The sequence below is a fragment of the Meleagris gallopavo genome, chromosome 3, assembly GCF_905368555.1.
Source record: "Meleagris gallopavo chromosome 3, MGAL_WU_HG_1.1, whole genome shotgun sequence".
NCBI classification, from domain to species: domain Eukaryota; kingdom Metazoa; phylum Chordata; class Aves; order Galliformes; family Phasianidae; genus Meleagris; species Meleagris gallopavo.
The window spans coordinates 11,533,537-11,557,959 of record NC_139406.1 but is presented as its reverse complement, the minus strand read 5'-3'; the positions used below and the strand labels follow the sequence as shown (position 1 = coordinate 11,557,959).

Below are 24,423 nucleotides of genomic sequence, written 5' to 3'. Positions count from 1 at the left end.
TTCTTTTGGTCTTAAGGTTTATAAAGACTTATTTCTCAATGCCCTTGGGGCAGCATTCTCTGTTCCTCCAAGTACGCTTTTCCTTGTGTTAGGATGTCAGCTGAATTCTGCCTCCTGGCAGGAGCGAGGCTGTCAGGAACAGAACAGGGGCAAGGGGACGAGGAGATGTCAGTTTTGCTGCACCGGATGCTGTGCAGGCGTAAGCTGGAGCAGCGGATGGGACCTCTGATACTGGTAATCTCCTCTGCAGCTGGGCAGGGAGAGGAGCTGGACTCACCCAGCCTTTGGATGCAGCCCTGGAAGTCAGGGCCTGCTCTGACTCCTGCAGCATGTACCTTGGCTAGTAAGAACTGACTTACACATAGCTGTTTTGGCTGAGAGTGATAAGTAAGCATTGCAAGAAATTAAAGTAACTTCTCAATACTGTGATCTAAAGCAGAAGACACTGGCAATGTCTAAGAAGAGCAGAAAAAAAACTGATGTTCTAGTTAATCTTAACCTCCTCTTTTAATGCCAACATTTGCTTTGGTCTCCTCACTTTAAGACATCATTTTATCCTCAAGCTGCAGCCTTCACGTAAGCTACACATCCTGTTTGTCTTCTCTCCTTGATCACCTTTAATCACCATCTCTGATATTTGAACTGTAGGTAGGGGAAGAGTTGTCCTTTTCCTGGGACTGCAGCAGGTGATATTCCTGTCAGCAATATGGCTATGTCACCCCGTGTTTTTAATGAAACTAATAATACAGAAAATACCATCACTGAGCAACTTCTTGTGTATGCACTGTTGTTAATGGTATTTAACAATGCAGCGTAGGAGCAGAGAGGTGTGTGAGGATGTGTAGGAGATGAAGAAAGTCTTCTTGCTCCTTATCATGTTTACCATCACTGCTGAGAATTGCTGTCACGATATCCAAAAGTGCACTCTTAGGAAAACAGCGACTTGGTACTTTGGTTGTACAAATAGAGGAGATGGGATGAAACACAGAACGCAGATGGAAGGAAACACAGAATGAAAGGGTTATCTGTATCACTTAAGCGAAGCAGTAACATTTGAGGGAGTCATTTTACTCATAAAAGTGGTTTCTATTAGGCAAAAGTTATATCTACTTTCCCTTTCGCTGGAATGAAAAAATGAAAACTTTTGCTCAAGATTTCACATGCAGTCTGAGACCGCAGTGGGTTTTGACTTCTGTAAATGGTTCATAAAAGTTCAAATGATGCATTTTAATTTCTCTTGCCCAGTGATAGCCCAGACTCAATTCCTAAGCTGTTAAAGACATAGAACTTTCGGCTCTTTCATAAACTTTGATAGTTATTGTTTTCCAGTTATTACATAACTTTTTTTAATTTACAACATTAACATAACATGCACTGATTCACTTTTCATTATTACATTTTTTTTTCTGCAAAAGAAGAGGTGCTTGTAACATAAAAATGTGTGATTTAAAAATTCATCACATCTTTTCCCCAAGCACTAAAATCCCGTTTTTCTTTCCAGCAAGAGATTTACAGTACTTGCATTATTTGCATTTCCATGCTTCTAGGGCAGATTTGAAATGCTGAAGTGAACACAGATCCAGTTTCCCTGGCCAATCCTCCTGTGCGGGGTCTGCCTGAGCACCTTGAAGGTAAGAAATGCAGAGAGGGTGGGTCAGAAACGTGACGGAGAGATGGCCTGAAGCTCTTCAAGGAGCGTTCCAGAGGCTTTAGCCACAGGTGAATTAGATGTGAGGTGCCAGCCTCTAGAGAACACCGGTTGAAACGACAGCAACATATGCAAATATCTGTGCAAACAAGGCCTGAGGTTGTGAACTCTGGGCCTAACCTAAGGCTGGTTTGTATGAATGTGCATCTGAGCTGAAACCATGGCAGTCTTCTAATGTGAACATAAACGTTCTGAGGGCCAAACTTGCAGTGGACAACTGCAGTTCAGTTCTGGGTTTAATTTGATGCCTGAAAGCAAAGATAACTCAAGTAAAGATGTGAGACACCTGCAGTGCTGTTAGATTTACTTTACACCTTTACAGCTGCAGGTTGGCAGCTGGAATAGGGATGAAAAAGGTGAAGGCACTTTGCACTGAATTTATTTTTGATGACTTCTCTTCGTTGTCTTTGTTTGTTTGTTTGTTTTCATAAAGTGAGAACCTCACAGCCAAACAATCGCACTTTCTAATGCCTACTGTCTGGTAGGGTAAGCTGCACACAGCTGTTCTGTCAGTCATCAGTTTGGCTCTGATGGATCTGCTGGCACTGAAATTTGCACACGAAGCTCACAGGTAGCACTGCACAAAGCCCAGTTGGCAGCAGTTCAGCTTGCTAACGTGGCCACAGCAAAGACCCATAAGGTAAAGCTGAAGTTCTGTCTTCTGAATACACCTGTGTGCCTTTGCAGTTTTGACATTTCCAGATCACCAGAACAGCAGATGTTTTACTTGCAGCCTGAAAGGGAGGATGGTTATCCCTGGCACAAAGCACAGCTCACGTCTTCAGTGTGGGCTATGCGTATTCCTGACAGGGTGCCTTTATGCGGGATGGGCAGAGTTAAGGCAAACTTAACACCGATGCCTCGCAGGCAAAAGAGCTGGTACTTGGGATGCCTCCCCCTCTCCATGTGAATCTCCTTGCAAACTGAGCTAGGCTACCAAGTCTCTGGCACAAGCCGCGTGCCCCCAGGCCACGCCTGGGCTCCCTTAGCACCAGCCGGTGACTTCAGGTCCCACCTCCCGAATAGCAGCGCTAACAGGCCAGGCTTTATTAGCTTAGAAATAGCGTTAATAACCATTTCCTTGAAGAGAAAGCCAGCTCCTCATTGAGGCACTCCTCACAACCGGTTTTATTTGACTTTTTTTTTTTTTTTTTTTTTTTTTCCCATCGAGCTCTCGGGATGGAGAGTTTACACATTGTGAGTGCATAAAACTAAAGTATTTGCCACACAGCTCTGGACTGGCTTTCCAACCAGATCCCCGTGACAACCTGCCTCCATCACCTGTTGAATCTTCCAGCTCACACTGCGGTACCAGCGACAGAGAGGAGCACACCCCGCTGCGTGCACGCACTCTGTAACCAGGTGTACCGCACAGCCCCCGCTCACACACAACGCGTTCTTGGAGTGAGGTTTTGTTCAGCCTGTTCTGTTTCATCTGAGAGACTCCTGGCCCCCGCGAGGACCCAGAAACGTGCAGGATGAGCGTTCCGTGAGGTAAAAAGTTAAGAAAAAGGGGACGGAAGGCAGCCGGCCGTGCCCGGGAGCTGCCTGGCGGCGGCGGCCGTCACCTGACGAGGTGCGGGGCCGCGCGGGCGCGTTGCGGGGGGGCCCCGCCGAGAGCCGCGTGGCAGCGGCTCCCCCCGCCCGGGGCACCCCGCGGGCCGGGCCGGGATGCTCCGCGCCCCAGGCGGCGACGGCGGCGCGTCCCCGGGAGGGAGCCGGCCGCCACGTGATGCGGTCCTTATCGGGCCGCGCGGGGCAGCGCGGGGGCGGGCCGGGGGCGGGGGCGGCCGCGCAGCGCGGCGCGGCGGGGTCCCGAAGCGCGCCCATCGCTCCCCTGCGGGGAGGCGCGGAGGACGGGAAGTTAGCGCGGAGTTGATGAACTTTGCACATCCCCAGAAACGCCATTTTGATTCCTTTTTCCGGAACAAGTTCGTGGCTCCCCGGCGGGCGCGCTGCCCCCGGCGCCCATCCCGGCGGCATGTCGCGGCGCAAGCAGCCCAGCCCCAGCAAAGTGCGCCGTAAGTACCGCGGGCCGCGCGCAACGCGGCGCTCCCCGCCCGCTGCTCCCCGGCGGCGAGGGGAAGAGAGGAGAGCAGGAGTGCAGAGAAGGAAAATAAACTTTTCTTTTTTTTTTTTTTTTCTTTCTTTCCCCCCCCCTTCGGGTGTGCGGGGGGTGGGGAGGGAGGAGCTCGTGGTGGTGCGAATTTGCAAGCGCTTGTCGGGGGGGAAGGAAAAGTTTCCTTTTAAAAAAAAGGGGAGGAAAAAAGTTTGGCTGCCAGCGGTGGAGATGATGATGAGTTCGTGCAGCCTCCCTCTTCCCTTCCCCCGCTCCTCCCTCTCCTCTCCTCCCTCCGCGGCTCCTGGCTTTTTTTTTTTTTTTTTTTTTTTCCCCTTCCCTGTTGCAGACTTTCTACCAACCAGCGGCACCGGCCGCGGCGTTCTGCCTTCGGGACCTGATGCTCATCCATATTAAACCGTCTGAGCTCAGGAATCCGGCCAGATCATCCCCCCCTCCCGCTGCAAAGTTTATTTTTAACCAGCCAGCGCCGCGATTGGGATGGGGCTGCGAGGAAGCCACCTCTCGTAGCCCGGCGCCGGCAGCCCCCGGCCCGCAGCCCTTTAACTTCTCCCCGGGGCCCGCCCGGAGGCCGCAGCGAGGAGGCCGGGATGCAGGCGGCCCTCCGCAGGTACCGCATCCCCCCCCACAACTTTCCGTCCCCCTCCCTCCCTCCCTCCCCCCCCTAGCTCCCCCCGCACCTCCTTTCTCCCTCCTCTCTCGCTCTTTTTTTTCTTTTTTTTCTTTTTCGCTTTCCTCCTCTTCCTCCCCCCCCCCCCCCCCAGCGGGGACGTGTCTGTCCTTCCCCCCCCCCCCCCCGGGGAGAGGGACGCTAAGACGGCAGGGTGTCCCCCCGCCCTCCGCCGCCTTTGTGCGGAGCGGGGCCGCATCCGAGCCGGGAGGGTCCCGTTCCTCCGACCCAACCCGAGACAAAGTTTTGGGGCAGCGCCGCCTCAGCCTCCCCCCGCCGCCCTTCCACGGTGTCCCCGGAGCCACGCGTTGTGGGACACGGGGGGGTCCCGTGCCGAGCCCCGGCGAGGAGGGGCCGCGCTGTTGTCGGGCAGAGTAGGGCCGCGGGCAGCGAGATGCTGCAACCGGGTTTTTTTTCTGCGAGCAGAGGAGGGAGGGCGGTGGATTGAACTTTGTCATGTCGCAGATAACTTTCCTCTGGCTTCTTCTCCCTCTGCTTCTCCCTCTACCTCTCCTCTGCACGCACGCGGCTTTTTTTTTTCTTCTTCTTTTTCTGTATTTTTCATTTCATGTTATTCTTTTCTAAACTTTTTCCCCCGTCCCACCTCTCAGCTTCATCCTGGTGGGGGGAGCCGAGCCCTCCTCAGACCACCAGGCCCAACCGCTGATGCCCTGCTGCTTCCCCGAGCCGCCAGCATCCTGCCTGTGGCAAGCTGCATTCGGGGCGAGTGGGGAACAGCAGTGCCATCCCAACTCCTTTTTGCCTGCCTGCACCTCGCCATGGAGAACAGAGTCCTATGGCCGAGTTTGGGGCAGCACGCAGTTGCTGTGCGCTGCCATTCCAGCGCTCTGCCTTGGGGAAAAAAACTCTGCTTATTAACAACAGGAGCAGTTGCTAACTAAGGCCGTCTTGTCACCCTGCAGCGCGCAGCTCACAGCTGTTAGGGTGGCTGAGGCTCTTGCATCGAGGTCTGAAACGAGCCCTGCGTTTTGTTACCGCAGTTCCTGTTTTCCGCCGGGTCAGCGTGTGTGAGAGGGATGCGGTGACTCAGGGTCAGGCCAGCCATATTTGTTTTAGGTTCTAATTTTCCCTTTGAAGATTTAGGGGTATACAGTCTTCTCTTGGTGTGCCTGCATAATGCCCATTAGCCTTAACGGGTGTTAGGTATGTGCAGGGAAGAATGGACCCTTTTGTTTGTTAGAAACCTAGGAACAGCAGGAGCTCATCATCCCATCAGCCCAAGGACCAGGGCTGCCCTCACCTGCTGGTGGGATGCAGCCCCTTTGCTGCTCCACCTTCCTGCTGCCGGCATCCCACCCCTGGACAGCACTGCATCAGTGGTTGGAAACACACCATCCTCTGAGTACAGTGCAGAGGACAGCTCAAACCTTCCCTTTAACTTTCCGTCTCCTCAAAATCCCAGGCTGGATGTGGCTCTGGGCAGCCTGCTCTGGTGGTTGACGACCCTGCACTCAGCAGGAGGGTTGAAACAAGATGGTCATTGTGGTCCTTTTCAACCCAGGCCATTCTAAGATTCTCTGATTCTACTTTGCAGGAAGCTGATAGTTGTCGAATGGTTGTTCGTCTGCCAGTATTGATTGTTTTCCTAGCCGCTATTTCCCATTGCCTTCGATAAGTAGTGACCCTAAAAAATAAGTGTTTTAAGGCAGAAAGTGGCAGGGTGTCTGCTGGTGTTTTTTTCCCTCACCCAGAGCTGGGCTGTGCGGATGTTGGAGCAGGAGCTCTGACTCAGCTCTCGCAGGTTGTGCAGCTGTCCTTAATACCTTGCAACACGCACTGCCCCCCTGCCCTTCGTGTTGTGATTTTGAGAGTGCAGGAGAGGCTTGATGTTTCAAAACTGGGCAAGCCGAGTGTCTTAATGATCTTTGAGTAATATCTGTAATCTTCTTCGGTACCGAAGGCAAGTGCAGTGTTTCCCAAGGCAAACAGACACCACCGTGAGTCCTGCTTCTCTCGGTCCTTAAGGATGTTATCGCTTCTGCATTGAAGTTGCACTGCAACCATAACAATAGCTTGGCTTCAGCCAACAAAAGTTTCTTCTTAGGCAGAAATGCAGCTTGGATTGCTTTCAGTAGGATTTCTTATTTAAGTATAACCTGTTTGTGTACTTGCATCGTATAGATTAAAAACATATAGATAAATCCCTTTGGTTATATTCATTATCCCTTGTAAAAGTAGGTGGTGCTTAGAAGGTCATAGGATAAGTGTTGCTAAGCAGCTAAACAGAAGGATGCTAAAATTAACCTGAGTGTTTTTGTAAGGGATTCACTTTTTAAGTTGCAATGGTTTCTTTGATTGACTTCAAATACAAATTTTAGATAGTAAAACATCGGACAGGAATTACTTAAAAGCACGAAAAAGGCTTTCCAGAGGACTGCGTCGAGCAGTCAGGTTATCCAAGCACAGAAGTAATTCCACCCTTCTCCAGTACGCCTAAATGTGACCAGGATTGGGCTCTCTCTGCCCTTTGCAAATGTCCTTGCAGAGTTATCTGCTGCTCGCTTCTCCAGGAGCATCTGATGCATGTTGGATAGCAGCCTGCAGGGACTGCGGAGGCTCCCCAGGAACGGGCAGAAAACAAGTAAATCCTGTTAGGCTCAACTCCATGCGCGTGCAGAAAAAGCCCCTTTTAGCTTTTTGATGGATGATGCCTGGGTTTGGAAATGTGTGTTTTAGGTGTACGCTCTTGCAACGTGTGAAATCATGCCTGCTGCTTCCAGTGCAATGCAGGCTGTTGTAAAACGAGCGCATTGGTGGGCCGCGCTAGCAGCGTGAGTCGGCCGCCTCGCCGACCTGGTGCTTTCTGTCTTGGAGGTAATTGTCCTCCGAGGGGGATGGCAGCGCTGCGTGCAGGTCTCCCGGCGGCAGTGGGAACTCCTGTTGCTCCGTGTCTTTTCCCTTTACTTCCTTTCTGAATCTGAGCGAAGTGTGGGATTGCAGCTTTAAAATACTCTTTCTTCAGGAGTGTTCGGCACATTGGAAAGGAGCCAGGAGCTGTTGCACGTTCCTCTGAGTGCAGGTTTATCGTGGATGTAGTGCTCAGGTACCCTGCAACTCTTTGCAAAAGGATCTAAAGGAGCAAAAGTAAACTCTGGGGGTGAGAAGAGTTGCGTTTTGAAATGACAGACAGCGAGTTGCTTGCTGCTAGGTGAGAGATCTGACTTGTCAAGTTGTTGTTCAGAACTTAACGCAGGTTTTCTTTGGGGAGGCATAAGAGGAATCCTTTCTGCGTGTGTTGGTTGGTTTTTAATACTCTACGTAAAAGAGCAGCTGTGGGAGCTGCCTCTCCCCGCCTTCCATTTAAGAGCATCTCTACAGGCAGGGCTTGGGTACCCTCAGTGCATCACCTGAGAGCGATCTTTCCAAAAAGTGAGCTGCTGCGTAGGGCTGGGAAGGGCCTGGGGCTTGGAGAGCTTTGCCGGGTCAGGTTTGGTTATCAGTGTTCCATTACAAATGAAAACAGGTGAGGTTGGGATGGGAATTGCTGGTCTGGCTCTGGGGTACTTCTGAACAGGAATTTCAGGAGCGTTGCCTCTTTGCTTTTCAGTGCAAGAGCTCTGGTGGCTCATCTTTGATGTCTGCCAGCTGTGGCATTTTCCCACCTGAAGACCTTCCCTCCCCTCCGGCCGTCCCTATCGCAGCCCTGAGGGCCCGGGACATGGCAGTGAGTGTAGGGCAGCAGCACCAGAGCATCCCATTCTCTTTCCCCTTCTGTCTCACTCCCAGCAGGGTGACAAAACTTGCTTACAGCTCCTGCTGATGTTTTGTGATGAAATGTTACAAGTGCCAATAATTGCCAGTTGGAACATATGCTGTGGCTTCGTGTTGGATGGCTGGTTTGTCTTGTGCTGCTCTCTTGCAACAGTGGGAAAGGGTCAGAACAAGGAAAAGGGCCTGGACAAAAGGGAGAAGAATCAGTGGGATCCTGGGCTCACAGCTGTGCCTCAGATACTTGCTGCAGACAGAGATGAATTGTCTGATGTGACTGAGCGACACCTGGACCTGTGCTTCCTTTAGAAATTGCACGGGTGCTCTGCTGTATCCTGTTGTGCTTTTTTTTAATAGTGGTATTTCTGCTTTCAGGTTGGCCAGCCTAGCAATCAATAAAGGTGGCTGCCTTTGAATAGGTGCTTTACACAAAAGAAGGAGTTGATGGGTGGAGACTGTTTATTCAGAGTGATTCAACTAAGTAATGCTAAGGGACTCTGAATGCCTCTTTAAAGATGCAGAGAAAGGCAGCTGTTTTAACAGCAGGATTCACCTGAAGAGCCCTGGCCATCCAAGAGATGCTAGAGGGAGGGAAAAGAAAAGCTGCCAGAATCCCCCAGGGGCGTTGTTAGGCTCCTGGACTGAAAGAGGTATTCCAAGGACCATTAGGGAGAGGGGCCTTTAACACCTTGATGGCCATCTCCTTTGCTGCACCTGGAATGCAACTTTGAAATTCCATCGTTCTCCTGCATCTAACCTTCCTCGACAAAAAAAAGTTTTGTCTTCAATTTATTTACTCATTTAATCTCATATGTTTAATCTTAGGATCTTGATGGACACTTTTGCCTTTGAAGAAGGCATCCCCTGGTCCTGGTGCCTGGTGTTTCTGTAAAGATCTGTTTGCACAAGGGATGTTACTTTGTGTAGAGCCCTCAGAAAGTGCTGGGTGAGCACTCTATGGCTGAAAGACTTGACAATTCAATTGCTGTCGGCTTGGAAAAATGAATTTCTGACTTTTAAGTCACTTTTTAAGTAAAAAGTTAAGCATCTTGAGATATCTTCTGTGCTGATGTGTCTGGGTGACTTGCTAATTTGCCTCTGAAAATAAATGTATGTTGTGGTTAATAATGGAGGTGCCAGTCCCTGGTAGATGTAAGACTTTTCCAGTTGTCATCTTCTGGTGGAGATTTTAACAGGTGCTATAGCACATGCCTTCTTGATACAGTGCAAACTTGCTTGTAGGTGTTGTAGGAAGGGGCTGTCAGCATCATCCATCCTTGGAAAACAGGATGATCAACCGCTGACAAAGTTTTTTTTTTAATTTAGGTATATACCTGCTCCCTAAAGATGAGGGGGACGAAATGCTCAAAGCACGGCTGCCTTTCTTTTATTGTGTGCGATTAGCTGGTTTGAGTGAGAGCCCCTGTTAGTCCCGTTCCATACAGCAGGTGATGTCAGTGTGCAGATGTATCAGTGCCTGGGAGTGTTCTGCTTGGAGTACTTGCATCACAGCAATAAATTCCATTCCTGTGTTGAGGCCGTGCTCCTTCACACTGTTATCACTGCTGCTTGGACAAGGGAGAACTGCTTTGTATTTTGCACATTAAGTAGCAGTACTTCCTTTCATTTCCTTTAGGGAGCAACGTCACTTTTAATTTGGTCCACTTGCAGCTTTGGGCAGGGGAAAGAGCCTAGCTTAAGTTCCTTGTTCACTACACAGAATGTGTTTTCTTCATCAAATTAAATTCAGATGATTAAAATCATCTCTCAGCAGACGTGGAGCACCAGGATGTGAATTCCAGTGTGCTGTTCTTCCTCTGTGTGTGCTTTTTTTTCTGATGGTGATGAAGTTGTGTGTGTATTGAGGACAACGGGTGGCTGGGGCATCTTGTGCATGCATTTGCCAGCTTTGTCCCTTCCTTATTTCCAAAAGCCTGAAGATATCCTGAATTGATGTTCACATCAACTTGTAGAGCAACACAAATATTTTGCATTCTATAGGTCCTAATGCTTTTGGATAGGAGGAAGGAGAGCTGTGGGAGGAGAGTTGCTTTTCAGGTGAAACACTGCTGGTCCAGAGAGTGGAATTGCATGCTGTGGGAGAGATTAGCTGTGTTACTAAAGGCTCCCTTTTATGAGATTTGTCTGTACCTTCCAGGGGAAGAAGTGTGAGTGCAATGACAAGTGCTTCTCAGTGAAGATACAACTTGTGCCTTGACTTGGAGAATGTATTTCTTTTGGCCTCTTTTTCTAACAGCTGCAGGTGTTGATGGTTCTTCCTTATCAGGTGATCCAACCAGGCATCAGTACAACCTACCAGTTTCCAAGTAAGTTTCAAAACTGTGGTCCTGGGCAGCTTGTGGAAGAGGTCTTGGCTCAACGTCCAGCTTTCACAGCAGATAGATGGCTTTTCTGCTCAGGAAGGTCTCTTAGCAGTACTTGAACTGGCAGAGCCTGACTGCCTTGTTGTGAAATGGCTGAGAGCTTTATCACCACGCTCCTAATTCCCTGGTGTAAATGTAGGTTATTGTTGGAAACTATGCTTTTCTTTAAATTGTGAAGAAGTGGTTATTTTTGTATCAGCGTTACCTGCACTTCGTGGGAGGTCTGTCTCCACTTCCTGGGGGTGGGTGAGGTGATCTGTACCTCCCCATGGATGCCAGTTACCCTGGGAACAAGCCATGCCCATTGTGAACTCTGCAGGAAGAAACTGGGGGATTCCATGAGCTCGGCAGCCCTGTTAAAGACACCTCAAGCCATTCCCAGGCTCTGCTTTCCAAGCTCCTGGAACATGTAAGCTCTTTAAATCTAGTGACTGAGGATTTTCCATGGTTCTCCAGGCAAAAAAAAAAAAGAAAGATTGGAATAAGTGGTAAGGTTTCTCATCTTAAATGCTCAACAGTCAGCAAATGAAAGTTGGGGTGTTGGCAGAACTATCAAGCGGGCCAAGCTGAACACAGATTGTGTCTCATTCTGGCTGCTTTGACGTGTTTAATAAATCAATAGGTGTGTAAATAGCATGTAGAGGTGGAAAACATGGCTTCATTCGAATCAACGTTCTTTCAGATTTCACTGGATGAAGGCTTTATGTGGGGTATATACAGCTAACAGCTCCCGAGCATTCGTAGCATGAAAGATGCCAGGAAACTTTAAAAAGCTGAAATACTAACAGTACCTTTGTATTTTTCTGGTGCTCGAAATTCCTACAGGTGTACTTATAAAATCAGTGCATCTATTTTAGGACTTTGATAAACAGCAAACTGACTTTGAGCTATAACAGTTTTTTGATGAAACTGTCTTCTATCTTGGGTTTGGATATCACCAAAACAGCATGGGCATTGCTGCATCCCTTTTCTAAATTGTATAGGCTATGCTTTAGTTTTTGTGAATGCATTCCCCCTGATGAGAGGGAGGAGACTTATCCTTCCCAGGCCTATCCTTCCCCCCCAGGAAAAGGGGAATGTGGAGAATTTTCCCCGAGGATGCACGTGGGGCAGACGGCCCCTACATGTTTGGGGGCAGAGTTTTTATTTACACCCTTGCGTAACTCTCAATCTCCATAGGAAAAGATGTGGGTCAGTAGATGGGGAATGCCACGGGCTTGCCTGGGGCTGCAGTTGGCCCAATAGCCAACATGTGCTGGTGCCTCCCTGGGGTCAGCCAGAGCCTCAAGTGACCTTGTGCAGGAGGAGCTGCTGATGCCTGGCTTGTGACTGGGCGCACTGGCAGCCCTTCTTGCCAGCACTGCCTCAGTCGTGTGACTTGCATGCAGTAAGTGCTTCTGTTTGTGTGCTCACTGGCTTTCTTTTCAGAATGATCTCTAAAAGATATTTGGGCCAAAAATGATTTACTCTAAGCAAGAAGATGTCAGCACACTGCACAAACTGCACACAGTGTTTGCTGTCCCGGCAGGTACGTCAGACACAGCTCAATAGCACAGATGTGTAGTAGGAAAGTCCAGGGTGCTGATTTAAAAATTTCCGCTATTTCTGGTAATGGATGTTTATACGAGGTGTAGTCCAGAGATCCTCAAAGTGGTGGTCTTTGTTTAATTCCCAGTATACAGATGCCAAGTGTTACGCTTTGATTTCCTACGCTGTAAACTCTTCGGGGCAGGGATCAGCATTCAATTACCGAGTTTTGAAAAGCCACCTAACACACTGTGGAACTGACCTGCTCAGCACTACCTCAGTATAAATGTTTAATTGTAACTATCTTCTTACGTCCTAGCGAAGGCTTTCCAGATATCAAGGTTGAGGCATGCTGGGAGCCTGCACTGCTGCTGCTGAGGTGTCTGCCTACGGACAGGGCTTTGGTTGCAAGGCAGAATTCAGAAAGCTTTCATCATAAGTGCCTGGTCTGCACACGAGGGACAAAGATTCAGGATTGTTTTCTAGGTAGTACTACACGTATATATTCAGGAGATGGTGTGTTGCTTGGTTTAGAAGCAAAAATTCTCTTCAATTTAATACTTGTCTTAAGGTATCGTGATCAGACCACGTCCTTCTCTTTCATTTTAACTATACATCAGTATATAGAAATGGCAAATGTTATGATTCTGAAATGCAGAAATTAGAAGAAGAAACTGAGAATAGAAAGGAATCACCCCCCTTGATACATCATGTTCCCAAGAATGAAATGAAGTGCGGTTTCTGGCTCTTGCTGTTCAGAACGTAATCTAGTTGTCCTGCCTTGAGTGACTTGCATTGTAGCTTTAAACTGGATTCTTAAGTCACCCCAACAGTGATGTATGTATCATTTGTTATGTTTATACATCATGGAAGCATATGGAGTAATGGAAACAGCTAGAAGTTAGACCTCCAGAGAAGACTCCCATTTTAATCAGGTTTCTTAGATTCTTGGATTAAACCAACCCAAATTTAAAACACGTGGCTCACGTAGTGAACTGGTTGCATTTTCAACACGTTGGGGGTCCGTCTGGGCGACGTGGGTGCATTGCAGTAGCCTGTTGCTGTCAGCCTTGTCGGAGCACTTTGGTGTTGCTAAGGTTGGAATAAGCTGATGTCAGATTTTTGTCCGCAGCACATAGCAAGTAGAGGTCAAACACTCGCACAGCCGGTGATACTATGACTTGTTAAGAATGTACACAGCAGGTCGCTTTTCAAAACATCTTTTGAAAGCAGCCTCTCAGAGCAGTGCCATGTGTAAGAGACATGCATCTTCGTCTGGCATCAGCAAATGGATGCATCCTATCACATTGGGCTGCTGAGCATGTTTAGTCATGTTACTGTAATAAGCTCTGGGAACAGGAATGGGTTTTGCCCTGCTGCACTCCGTGAAGATTTGAATGAATTTGACTGGTTTGTTCCAGAGGAACTCGTGCTGGTATCTGCTGTGTTTGTTCGGGGTACGTAGAGGAAGGTGATGATTTGGTTTCTTGGCTGAAGAATGTTTCTTTGCAGCTTAGGACTGCTGACTTTGCTGCACTTAGGTGTACCTCTTCTAAGGATTAATAACTTAAAAAAAAAATAATCATAAGTGACACCTAAAGTTGGTTCTGGGGCTGATGGTGTACGTGTCTGTTCAGCTTTGAGGCTCAGCTTTATGCCTCCAAACCAAGGGTTGGGGTCCCTCCTCTTGCTTCCAGCTGTAGCCTTTAGACATCCCTACTTCTCCTGTCCCAAGGAACCGTCCTGCCTCACGCAAAGATAGAACATTTGCTGTGGAGGGACTTGCCATCTTTTTTTTTTTTTCTCCATCGTAGCACAGCTCATCCTAGTGGCTCTTCGGGTATGTTTAAAATGTGCTGGTGTGCGTGTACGTCGGAGGCAAGCGTGGATCATGCCAAGCGCTGATCCTGCAGACACTTCAAACATAGATATAATTCTACTTAAGGAGGTTGTTCCATTTAAGTCAAAATACTGGCATGGGTGAAGCGAAGGGAAGTGTTTCAGGACTGGGGCCTGTGTTTAACTTGCAGAAAAAGTATTCATGACACAAGCCAGAATCTTTAACCCATGTGAGCTGCAGCTCAGAGCGCGTCTCTCTGGCTTTGGTTTCTGACCTACTTGAGAAAGCACTGCTCAGCTCGAGGCCGTGCGGCTGCTCTCGTGGCCAGAGAGGGGCCGGCTTGGAGGAGACGCGGTGACAGCAGTGGCTCTGAGCTCAACTCCATCCACACACGGTGCCTGCAAGAGTTAAAGCCGAGCGCTGGGGCAGCTCATGTGTTCTATGTGTGTGCATACTTTCCTAATCTTGACATGGGGTCTGAGCTGCAGGCTCTCAGGGCGTTCGCGAAGTTGGCTGCCACCTTTCTTCTCCCCGAATCTGGCTGCGGCTCAGCGCAGGGATGCTCCCCGCTGCTGGGATTGCTGGCTGCTGAAATCTTGTGCCTGTGGGGTCAGCCGGGCCAAAGGGTGCCCTGGCACAGCTCACGCTGCCTTCGCAAGGGAGTGGCAGAGGGAAGGAGAAAAGCTGCAGTGCAGCCCCTCTGCTGCTGCTGGAAGATGGCTGGCACACAGGTCGCGCTCTTGGGCGAGCTCTACTGCTCTGCTCTCAGCATTTGCCTGGGGAACAGCTGCCTCTGAGGATGGGGTCTGGTTTAAGACAGGGCAACAGCTGTACGGAGTGGGGCTCTGGGAAGAATGGGGAGAGAAAGAGTGTGCATTTCTCTCCTTTAGGTGGCAAAGTCCTAAGGGCAATGTGGGCCTCAGCCATCCGGGAAGGAGAACTGCCGTTCCTTCACCTCACAGCATGGCTGTCAGAAGTCACTTCTGGACCAGAGTCTGGAAATGAAAGCTGCTCTTTTTTTTTTTTTCGCTTTCGGTCTGCTCAGAGAGGCTGCCAGTGACCACCTCGCCCCACCCTGCAGACGTGTGGGTGGGAGGGGGGCAGCCAGCAGGAGGGAACATCACCAAACGGCAGAGCAGCGCCTTGGCTCGCCGCCACCAACAGGAGCAGCAGCAGCTGCTGGGATGGCCCCCGGAGCCTCACTGATGTCAGCAGAACCAGCGCTCCTTAAAGCCCGCACCGCATGCGGGGGGCCGGGGGGCACAGCTGGGAGCTGCAGTAAGAGGAGAAGGCAGGGTGTAAAAAACATTACTGCCTTTTTTTTTTTTTTTTTTTTTTTCTCTCTGAAACAGACCTCTGCTTTCTGTAGGGATGGGAATGTTTTGCATGAGCGAGTGAGAGTTAGGAGAAATGCGTAAAAGCAGAGCAAGTTACCAAAAGCAAGAAGCAGAAAGAAACACTGTAAGGTTTGTGTGTGTCTGCAGTGTTTGCTGCTCGCTTGCTTTTTTTTTTTTTAAGAGAAATGTGGTTGGGAACAGTTGGGTGCTGTTGGGTAAATCGTCAGTGCCATTCCCTTCTCTCTGTCCCACATTGTCTGTGAGAAGTTGCCATACTGTGGCAGATCGTACTTTCAAACATCACGCTGTGTTTTAGAAGTATCTGGCTTGCGTCGGGATGCTGAATGAGATACGGCAGGTTGCAGTCCTGCGTGTGCTCTCTTTCCCTCCTGCCATTACTTGAGCAGGGGAGAGGAGTGCACATCAATCACGCTGCTGTTGGCAGCTCCCTTCCGCTCCCCTTTGCTGCTGCAGAGATGGCACCCGCACCGCTGGTGTGGTTTACTGAAGCTGTCTTTCCTTGTGTGTTAATAGCAAGAGTCCCTGATGGTGAAAGGCTCTGCGAGTGAGGGCTGTGGGGCTGTCTGACCTCTCAGAAGTGGGATTCACGGTGCAAAATTTCCTGTGATTGGTAATGAAGTGAATGCAAGTTGCTCTCAGGCTGTAGACGATGACTCCTGGTTTAGCGTTCGTGCAGTTTCCCAAAGTCACAGCATGTGGTTTGAAATGCTGAGGGAAGAGGATACCAGCTTTTCCAGAACTGTGCTGCTCAATCACAGAACAAGGTTGGACTGGACGTGAAACTGGATTTCAGGGTGACGTGGTGATTGCTGTCTTCACTGGCTTTGCTTCTTCCCACAGCTGGGGAGTTGATTTTCCCAGTAGGGCTGTGCCAGCTCAGTCTTGCTGCTCGTATTGTGGTGTTACCCCTGCACAGAAGTTGTATTTGAATGGCTTACAAGGGCTATCCAGTGCACCAATACAGTTGACAGGGGTAAGCCAGCCTATCCAGGCTTGTGGCAAAGCTGAATGTGCAAAACACTGTCTCCATCAAGGCCGAAGTAATAATAAGTTGCAGAGAGTCTGTCTTGAAAAACAAACAGCGTAGCACAGGCATTTGGGAAGGACTTCGTGCTCTTTTATATGGCCAATGCTCTTTGTTAACTCAGGTTAACTTACAAGTTGGATTAACATTTCCTATGTCATTTGGGTATTCTTGGAGTAATTAGCAGAAATGACACAGGGTCACAGCAGTTGTATGAGACAGAATAAGCATCTGCTTGTGTTCTTTTCAATCCAGACAATGGGATGAAAAACACGTTTAATGAAGGTGACAGAGACAGTAACAGAGTCAGCAAAAGAACCCAAATGCTGTATATTCAGTGCTGTGTCTTCACCATTAGATCACGCTTCCTGTCTAGGCAGATGAACCCACATAAAACCCCTGGTTCACAAACAGATGACTTTCAAGTACTACAGTGTGGTAAAATATAGCTAGGGCTAATATATTTGCTCTGACTTTCATCTTGAGTGCCTGGTGGAACACCTGTAAGTATTTACATTTTAACATGAGCTTTTGTGCTTGTGAAAGCAGACAGTTTGACAGCAATGACCCCTCACACAAAAGCTTGAATAAGCGATGAACTTCCAACAAATCCATGACCTGAACTCTGCTGGGTGCATATTGAAGGCGACAAGTTAATATGGCCTGTGGCCATATCAACAAGGGGCCTGGCTTTGTGTTGGAATCTTCTGATGGAGGTGGTCTGCAGACGTGTCTCTCACCACTATCCCTGCCCAAAGGTCTTCACATAAGCTCTGGAAAATAAGAGGCCCAAACTTGCTACCCAGGTGAGGGCCTCAGGCAAATGTTTGGTGTAGAACTGACTTCAGTGTTTCTGGAGGTTTCTCATCCTGCTGCTTGCTCTGGCCCCAGGTGAAGGGCTTGGTTAGTGTAGATGAGAAGACAGAAGGATGAACGTGTCTTGTGCCTTCCGTGTGCTGCACTTCAGAGTTTGCTGTGCTTGAATTCAGCTGAGTTGAACTGGCAAGCATTGTAATCTGGCCATCGGACGGGGAAGACAGCTGTGGTATGGTAACCTCTGGATTCATCCTGACCTGAATAATGCTGAAGCTGCAGTTCTAGTGATGCTTCGCCAGCTCTGCCCTGTCCTGGAATGAGCAGTTCCTGGTACCTGCTTCTCCACTGAAACTTGGGGTCAGAGCAGGGAATGCCTCTTCGAGCTGGTGCTGGTGCTGGAAGAAATGCCTCTGGATTTTTGGCTGAAGGGTTTCCGGCCTGTGGAGGAAATCACGCTGCATTCACCTGCAGAATTGAAAACTGGAGGGAATCCTGTTTGTGTCTAGTAACAAGTTAGTCCAGAATCCCCTCTAGCTCAGGATGCCAACTGATGTGGATTTACCAAGATAGAGCGTGGCAAAGGGACACCTGTTGTTGATGCTTTTCTGGTGTAATCTTCCAGGCACAGCTTGTGGAATCTTGAACCAGTGAATTTTTAAAGAAGTTCGGTATTTAGGTTCAAGAATCCTTTCTCCTGAACTTGGCTTTTTGAACCTGCACAGACACTTGGCATGTTGTGGTGGTGAGCTTTGCACTTTAGCTACGTGCTTTGTTGGAGAAGGATAAAAACCCAATTTTCTAAACCTGCCATTGAATACTTCCACTTGATATCATTTATGACTGTGGGAAATAATGAGTAATGCATCACTGCTGACCTTCTCCATGCCTTTCAGGACTGTGTGGATCTCTGTTGTATCAGCTCAGTGGCCTTCCTCCCATGCTGGAGTCTCCATCTGAGTGTCAGTGATTATACAGAAGCTATTCCATGCTCTTGATTACGCTGCTTACTTGTAAAAGCTATGGTTTGCCTTGTTAACATCTATCACAGACACATGCCAAAAATACTTTATTTGCCTACATATTTATTTCTGTAAGACATATACTTGGACAGGCTTAAAGATTTACAGGTGCTGCCAGGATTCTTTTCTTCAGCAGTTTTTTTGGGGGGGAAACTGTGTCAGTACTGGCACGTAACAAACAGGAGGTGCTGACTGGTGTTTGAAGATCTGGCTCAGTTGCTTCCATCCTGATAACTTGAGAGCTGCTTGTTTAGATGATGCTTTGCTCTTTGCCTTCCTCCCCATGTACACTCCTGGATTCTAAGAGTAGTGTCCCTGCATCCCTCCACGAAATATCTTTTTACTCCTACAGATGGCAGCCTGAAGTGTACCCTGCACATCTGAAACTTTAGCGAGTGGAATTCATCCAGAGACATGGGCATCAGTCCTTGCCAGCTGTGAGCGTATTTGCAACCAAAAGTTAGCCTGCTTTCCTTGTTCATATGCTGTACTGCTTACTAGGAGTGGTAGCTGGGATTCATCCGTCTGTATGGTCTCAGCAACTGCCAGAGGAATTGCTTTGTGCTCCTTCAAGTGAATTGCTTATTGCTGTAACTGTTATATTCTTATCCCCTTCTTTCGATGATCTCCCGACCTATTTGTCCACCTGTAGGATTGCTGCCTGTTGCTGAACCTGACAGTTTTAACATTTTGCAACCAGAAGAATTTTGCTTCAGCACTAAGCATACTGCTCATGTTTACTTATGTTAGATTGCTCCCAGGGCACTTTGCAAATCGGTGCCTCCACTGCTACTGAAATGCAGTCACTTCTGAAGTAGAAAGTAAAAAAGGAGAGGTTGAGATCAGGTCATGCTAACCCTTTTCTCTGTGTAAAGTGCTGCACATTCTTCAGTACTGACAGCCTGAAAGGGAACCACGGCTTTTAAAGCCCTACCTTACTTAACCTGTGTACCAAATTATGTGTGCTACTTGATTTGTGTTTAGTTTGTGAAAAAATTTTATTCCAGCTTGCCAGAACTGAGAACTTCATTGCAGGTAATATGAACGGTGACGATGGTGATTTCAAACCTTTTAGTAAAGAAAGCATCTCGCAGACAGAAATCAGATTTGTCTAGGTTACATATTCCCTTTATTAAGCATCTCCAGATTTATGAAATATAGCAATCTTGTGAGAAACCCTATTCATCATGTAATGCTGGCTTATAATGATAATCTTTCAGTGTAGCTGTGTATAAAACCATTCTAACGAGCTGTTGAGCACTTAGTCCTGTGCTCTGTGGGCCTTGTGATTTATGTTGTGTTTGGAAGTAGCTAGCATATCTGTTCAGAGAAAGGAGGCTGGGGCTGTCCTTTTAAACTATCAAGCTGTGTTTGTAGCTCTGACTGTTGAATTTGAAACTCATCTTGTAGTGCTCCACTGCTGCTCTATGCGTTTACTATCCTACATTTAAATATAGCATCCAAGGCGTTGCATAAGGACCAAGAAACGTAGCTCCAGTGTGCCATATACTTTGCAGGCCCTTTCTGCTCTTGGGTGTTAAACCAGGAAAATCTAAAAGCTAGTGTGAAGTCATGTATATTTGAACAGGAGAGCATGACTGTGTTACTTTGATTATAATCTTGCAATCATAGAATCGTTAAGGTTGGAAAAGACCACTAAGATCATCTAATCCAACCATCAACCCTTCACCACCATGCCCTCTAAACCGTGTGCCTCACTGCCACGTCTGCGTGTTTCTTGAACACAGTGCTCAAACCATTGAAATGGCCACATCTTCTAACAAAGCAAGGGGCAGGAGGATAAGTGGAAGGACCAAGGAGAATTTCTTTTTGCCAGTTTATCTTTGCTGGGTTCTCAAATCAACCTTAGATGAACCAGAAAGCATTGCTTGCTGGGATGGATCCTGGACTCCATGCAGCTCTGCTGCTGGGTTGATTAATTCCTGCTCACAGAGCCTAATCCAGGCTCTGCTCCATGGGTGGGGGATCATTAGCTGTGTCTGTTTTATCTGTCTTGGTGTATAGGAACTGCATCTGCTCTGTTTCTCTTGCTGGGCTTAAACCTTTAGTGGCTTGGAGTTGCAATGTGGAAAGAACTGTATGGTCCTTTTAAAAAAAAAATATCTGGAAGGTGTTTTATTTTTAATTTTAGTATATTCTTATCTTCACTGTGGCTTCCAGCCTCACTGAAGGTAAGTGTGAGCATCCACTCCATAGTTGTTATCAGTAAAGCACCGAAAGAGTGATAGGCTTATGTTAAATAGTCACTTTCCCCTCTTTTGCCCCTTTTCTTTTCCCACTTGGCCCTGTCTTTCAGGTACATTGTGGTATTTGCCTTCAAAGATTGTATTTAACACCATTGGTGTTTAACGCTTTTCCCCCACCACCACTTCAAGGCAAGTATTCTTCCAGGTATGTGACTGCAAACAATGCAAAGGGAACAGTCTCAGCAGAGATCTGCACGTGATGTTTGTTATCTCTTTGAAGCTACCTTTTTCTTACGACTCTTTTGATATTTAGGTATTTCCTTCCCTCTTTCCCTTTTCTGGTGCATCTTTGCCAGCATAACTAAAAGGCTAGTGACAAACTAGTGTCGAATTAGTAACCTCAGAATTATTTCCTTGGCAACATGAGTGCGCATTTGACATCACAGCATGAAGAAGCAGTTTATAATCTACAGCAAAAGCAGCTTAAGCAGGGGTTTCTGTTTCTGTTTTCCATCATTTATCTCCTCACCTCTAGCTGTTTGTTCCTGCCCATGTACTCTAGCTTGCATCCTCTTCAGAGGTGCTGATACAAGTGGTTGTGGGCTTTCCTCTGGAAGTGAAATCACGGAAATGGTCTGAGTCGACAGTCCTCTTCCATTTTTTCTGTCTTACAGCAGTCACACCCTGCAAACTTTTGTTTTGGTTGCTAAAAGGGAAGCAAACTGTAGGCTTTCCCACTATGGGAATGAGCAGCTGGGGAAAGAGGAAGAGCTGCTGGGAGGTGTTTACCCTCAGTACAGGGATCACAAAACTGTGTGCTGTTTGTACAAATAGGCTTCAGAGTTTCAGCTGTGAAGCTGCTCTCTTCTTCCCACTTTACCATGCATTGATACAAAGCTCTTTATTGCATTAGCTGTGTAAAAAAAATTTGTTGCTTCTATAAATTGTGTCGTCTTTGGCTGTTCTTTCTGCTACCAGAGTCATTTCCATCATAAGAGAATATCTTTCTTAATTACGCTTGATATTGTGTAAGGAAATCGTGTTTCATCATGTCAGATTGTGGTCCAGGTTTTGTTCTGGCTGAGCTGGTACAAATCTCACGCATCTTTGCCAGCATTGGTGTGTAGTGGGGGAAGTCAGTTTGCATAGAGGATCAGGAGCAGAGTATCAGTCACTGCAGAGAGATTGTACTGGTGGAGTTGAATTAACAGTGAGGACTGACAGAGATTTTATCAGAGTCCAAACTTCTCTTATACATTTAAGTTAAAGGCCAACTAAATGCTGCGACAGCACATTTCCAAGTAGGTTGCCATATTGCGAATGAAGATGGACTGTGAAGGGACTTTGTGGCATATACACATTTGGTCCAGGCTCATTCAGCTCCTGTCATCAGTTCCAATAGTCCATTTGTTTTTAGATTTCTGAAGTTAAAACTTTTCCAGGGAGCAGCATGTAAAACAGGACGACCTGTAGAAAGCTAGAACTCCAGCCAAAAGACACCTCCTTTTTGTGTCTGCATGTTGCAGCTGTCTATCTCTTGGCAGCAGGCAGCATGGTGTAGAATGTGATGTTTCAGCGCTGAAGCATGAAAGACTGAATTAAGGAGTCCAGGACTTAAAATGGTTTTCTTCTCTAGGGGATTTCAGCCTTCATCATCACTTAATTATTTGGAGGCTATTTGCAGAGGTGTTTATTTCTTTCAGTAGTTCTTTATACTCAAAATATGAGAAACTAAGACAGGTCACTAACTCTTTTCTCAGTTGTTCTACAGTCTAGTAATCAGATGAATTGTAGTCAGTTGCATTGGTACCCAGCTGGGAGGAAATAAGAAAAAGAGGATGTGTGTATTTCTTAAGGGGAAGAGAGGAGGAAAGAGGAGGCTTCACTCTCTTGAGTGTTATCAGTGAAATAGACTCGTGTATAAGCCAAATACCGTTTTGGTTTTGGAATGTCAGTGCAGGTAATGTCATTTCAGTGTTGGTTATGTTGTTTCTGTAAAAACTATGGATGGCATCATAACTCCTTTAATCTCCTCTACTTACACCTGGAAAAAGAGAAAACTTTGCAAAATGAGCCAGCATAGATTCACTCAGTCTGACAACATGACACTGGCAACACTTGTGTTCCAGGGCATGTGGGTGTCCAGCAGAATGGTATAAGAGAGGTGAGATGACCCACTGCAGGGTTTCCAGGTGAGAGCTGTTTTTTTGTACAAGCAGTCAGTTAGGTGGGTGTTCTTGGAATGCTGCATGGACACGGTGTCTGAGGAGTCTGAGTCCACCATTCCTGCACAAAGGGCTGGAGGAACATCGGCCATCCATGCAGTGCATAATCTTGCACCAACTCCTTGCCTTTTGCCTGGGCTTTTTGTTATTCCAGCCTTGTCCGGGATACTATTTCCTTTTTTTTTTTTTTGTAGAGGTACAGTTACCCACCTGCACTGTTGTAGTCAAGTAGACCTGAGTAGGCAGGTGGGGGCTGGTTGTGCTGCCTTTGTGCTGGCCAGGATCGCACATGTCTGCTTTGAAGATGGTCGCTCAACTTCCGTGAAGTCTGTAAGTCACCTTGGAGAGATGAGAAGGATGAGCACTTGGTGCCTGAGGCCCAGCTGTTAGGCTGCACTTCCCTTGCGCAGTGCAGGGCTGCCTGGCCACGTTCTTGCGGCAAATGGAGGAAGTGGTGCTGGCAGCAGCCCTCATGCTGGATCTCCTTGCACCGGGGGACTGAATACATACAGCACCAAGACGGAGACAACAGGAACAATCCAAATTTGTGGGCTATGGGTGAAGTGAGACCAACTTTCCAGAACACTTCACTGTGGAAGGACAGAGATTGTTTCTGCAGACAGGCAGCGTGGAAAGTACCACGGGAAGGAGCCGGGGAAGGATGGAGGGGGCCGGACGCTGCTCTGCCTGCTTGCTGACTAAACAGTTATGTCAGCTGGCAGTCGGAGCAGCCTGGGGATTTGCGATAGCTCCTGGAGGGTGGGGGCGGGTGTGCGGGGGGAAGGGAGGGGAAGGGAAGGGCCGGCCAGCAGCAGCAGCAACTGCTGCTCCTGCTTGCCTTGACGCAGGGGACAGAGGCCTGGCTTCAGGCCTTGCTGGGAAGCTTTCACAGCCTTGCCCAAGCAACAAGGAACGTGCTTGTTGAAACAGTCACAGCATCTCAGAGAGCAGCCTGCCACAAAGTGCAGGAGGGCCTTCCAGCCTTGCCTGCTGAGCTGCACACACGTCACACGTGGCACAAGGAGCCCAGCGAGCTGGGTGCTGCTGCCAGGTGCTGCGGCAGCACTGTGGGATGGAGCAATCCCTGTGTCCCCCTTTCCGTGCTCACAGCCATCCCAAACAGTGGTGTTGAAACTGCACAGAAGTGCTACCTGCTGTCCTGCCGCAGGGACAGCCCTCCCCGTGTGAGCTGCTGGAAAGTGGACTGTGAATCCTGGCTGCCATTCAAGTTAAGTGTTTCCTTCCTTGGCCTTGAAGGCAGATGGAGTCCAGGCTAGTCTTTGGGCAGAGCAGGAGGCATTTATAATGATTCCTGCAGGTTGCTGGTGTTTAAATCCCGTTTTTCTGTTCTTGTTTTGTTTTCCATAAATCGGGTGCTGTAAAACTGGAGTAGCCTTGGAGCAGCTGTGGCTTTTCACTTGTGTGCTTTCCCCTCCTCCTCCTCCCCCCACCAGGAGTTAAGTGAAGGACGGGTTGCATGTGAATCACCTCTGCGCCTACCTAACTTCTCCTGTCCCAGCAGCAAAAGACAGAGAAGGCCCCTGTCCTGACAGGCAGAAAGGGTGTGTGTCTCAATTGTGTGAGGTCAGCTGAGTTAGCTGAACGCAGTAAAAAAACACAGAGCCCTCCAGATGCTCCTTAGGTATAGCCTGCCGTGTCTGAAGCCGTGCTTGTGGCTGTGTGAGACCATCTAATGTGTTAACCTGCGTCTTAATGAACATTAAGGTGGATTTTTAGAAATGTTAATCTGACTCAACTGAGCTAACATGATGGTAGTTCTCAGCGAACTTGTTTTGCCCACATGGACAAGCTTACTTAAGTTAGCAGGACAAGCAC

The 24,423-nt window shown here is 48.1% G+C and overlaps 1 protein-coding gene across 6 annotated transcripts in view; it reads left to right on the top strand.

Moving 5' to 3' along the window:
• The first annotated feature begins 2,966 nt into the window (after positions 1-2,966).
• RREB1 (ras responsive element binding protein 1) overlaps positions 2,967-24,423 on the top strand; it is a 123,326-nt gene continuing 101,869 nt past the window's right edge. For 2 of the 6 annotated variants that reach the window (XM_085220255.1, XM_085220257.1), the window contains exon 1: positions 3,312-3,729. In XM_085220255.1, the coding sequence (XP_085076381.1) occupies positions 3,690-3,729 (40 nt within the window). In that variant the 5' untranslated portion in view covers positions 3,312-3,689. Of the gene's footprint in view, positions 3,203-3,300; positions 3,730-3,799; positions 4,399-24,423 lie in introns of those variants that run through there. The other 4 variants (XM_085220256.1, XM_085220258.1, XM_085220259.1 and 1 more) reach the window with 3 other exon arrangements.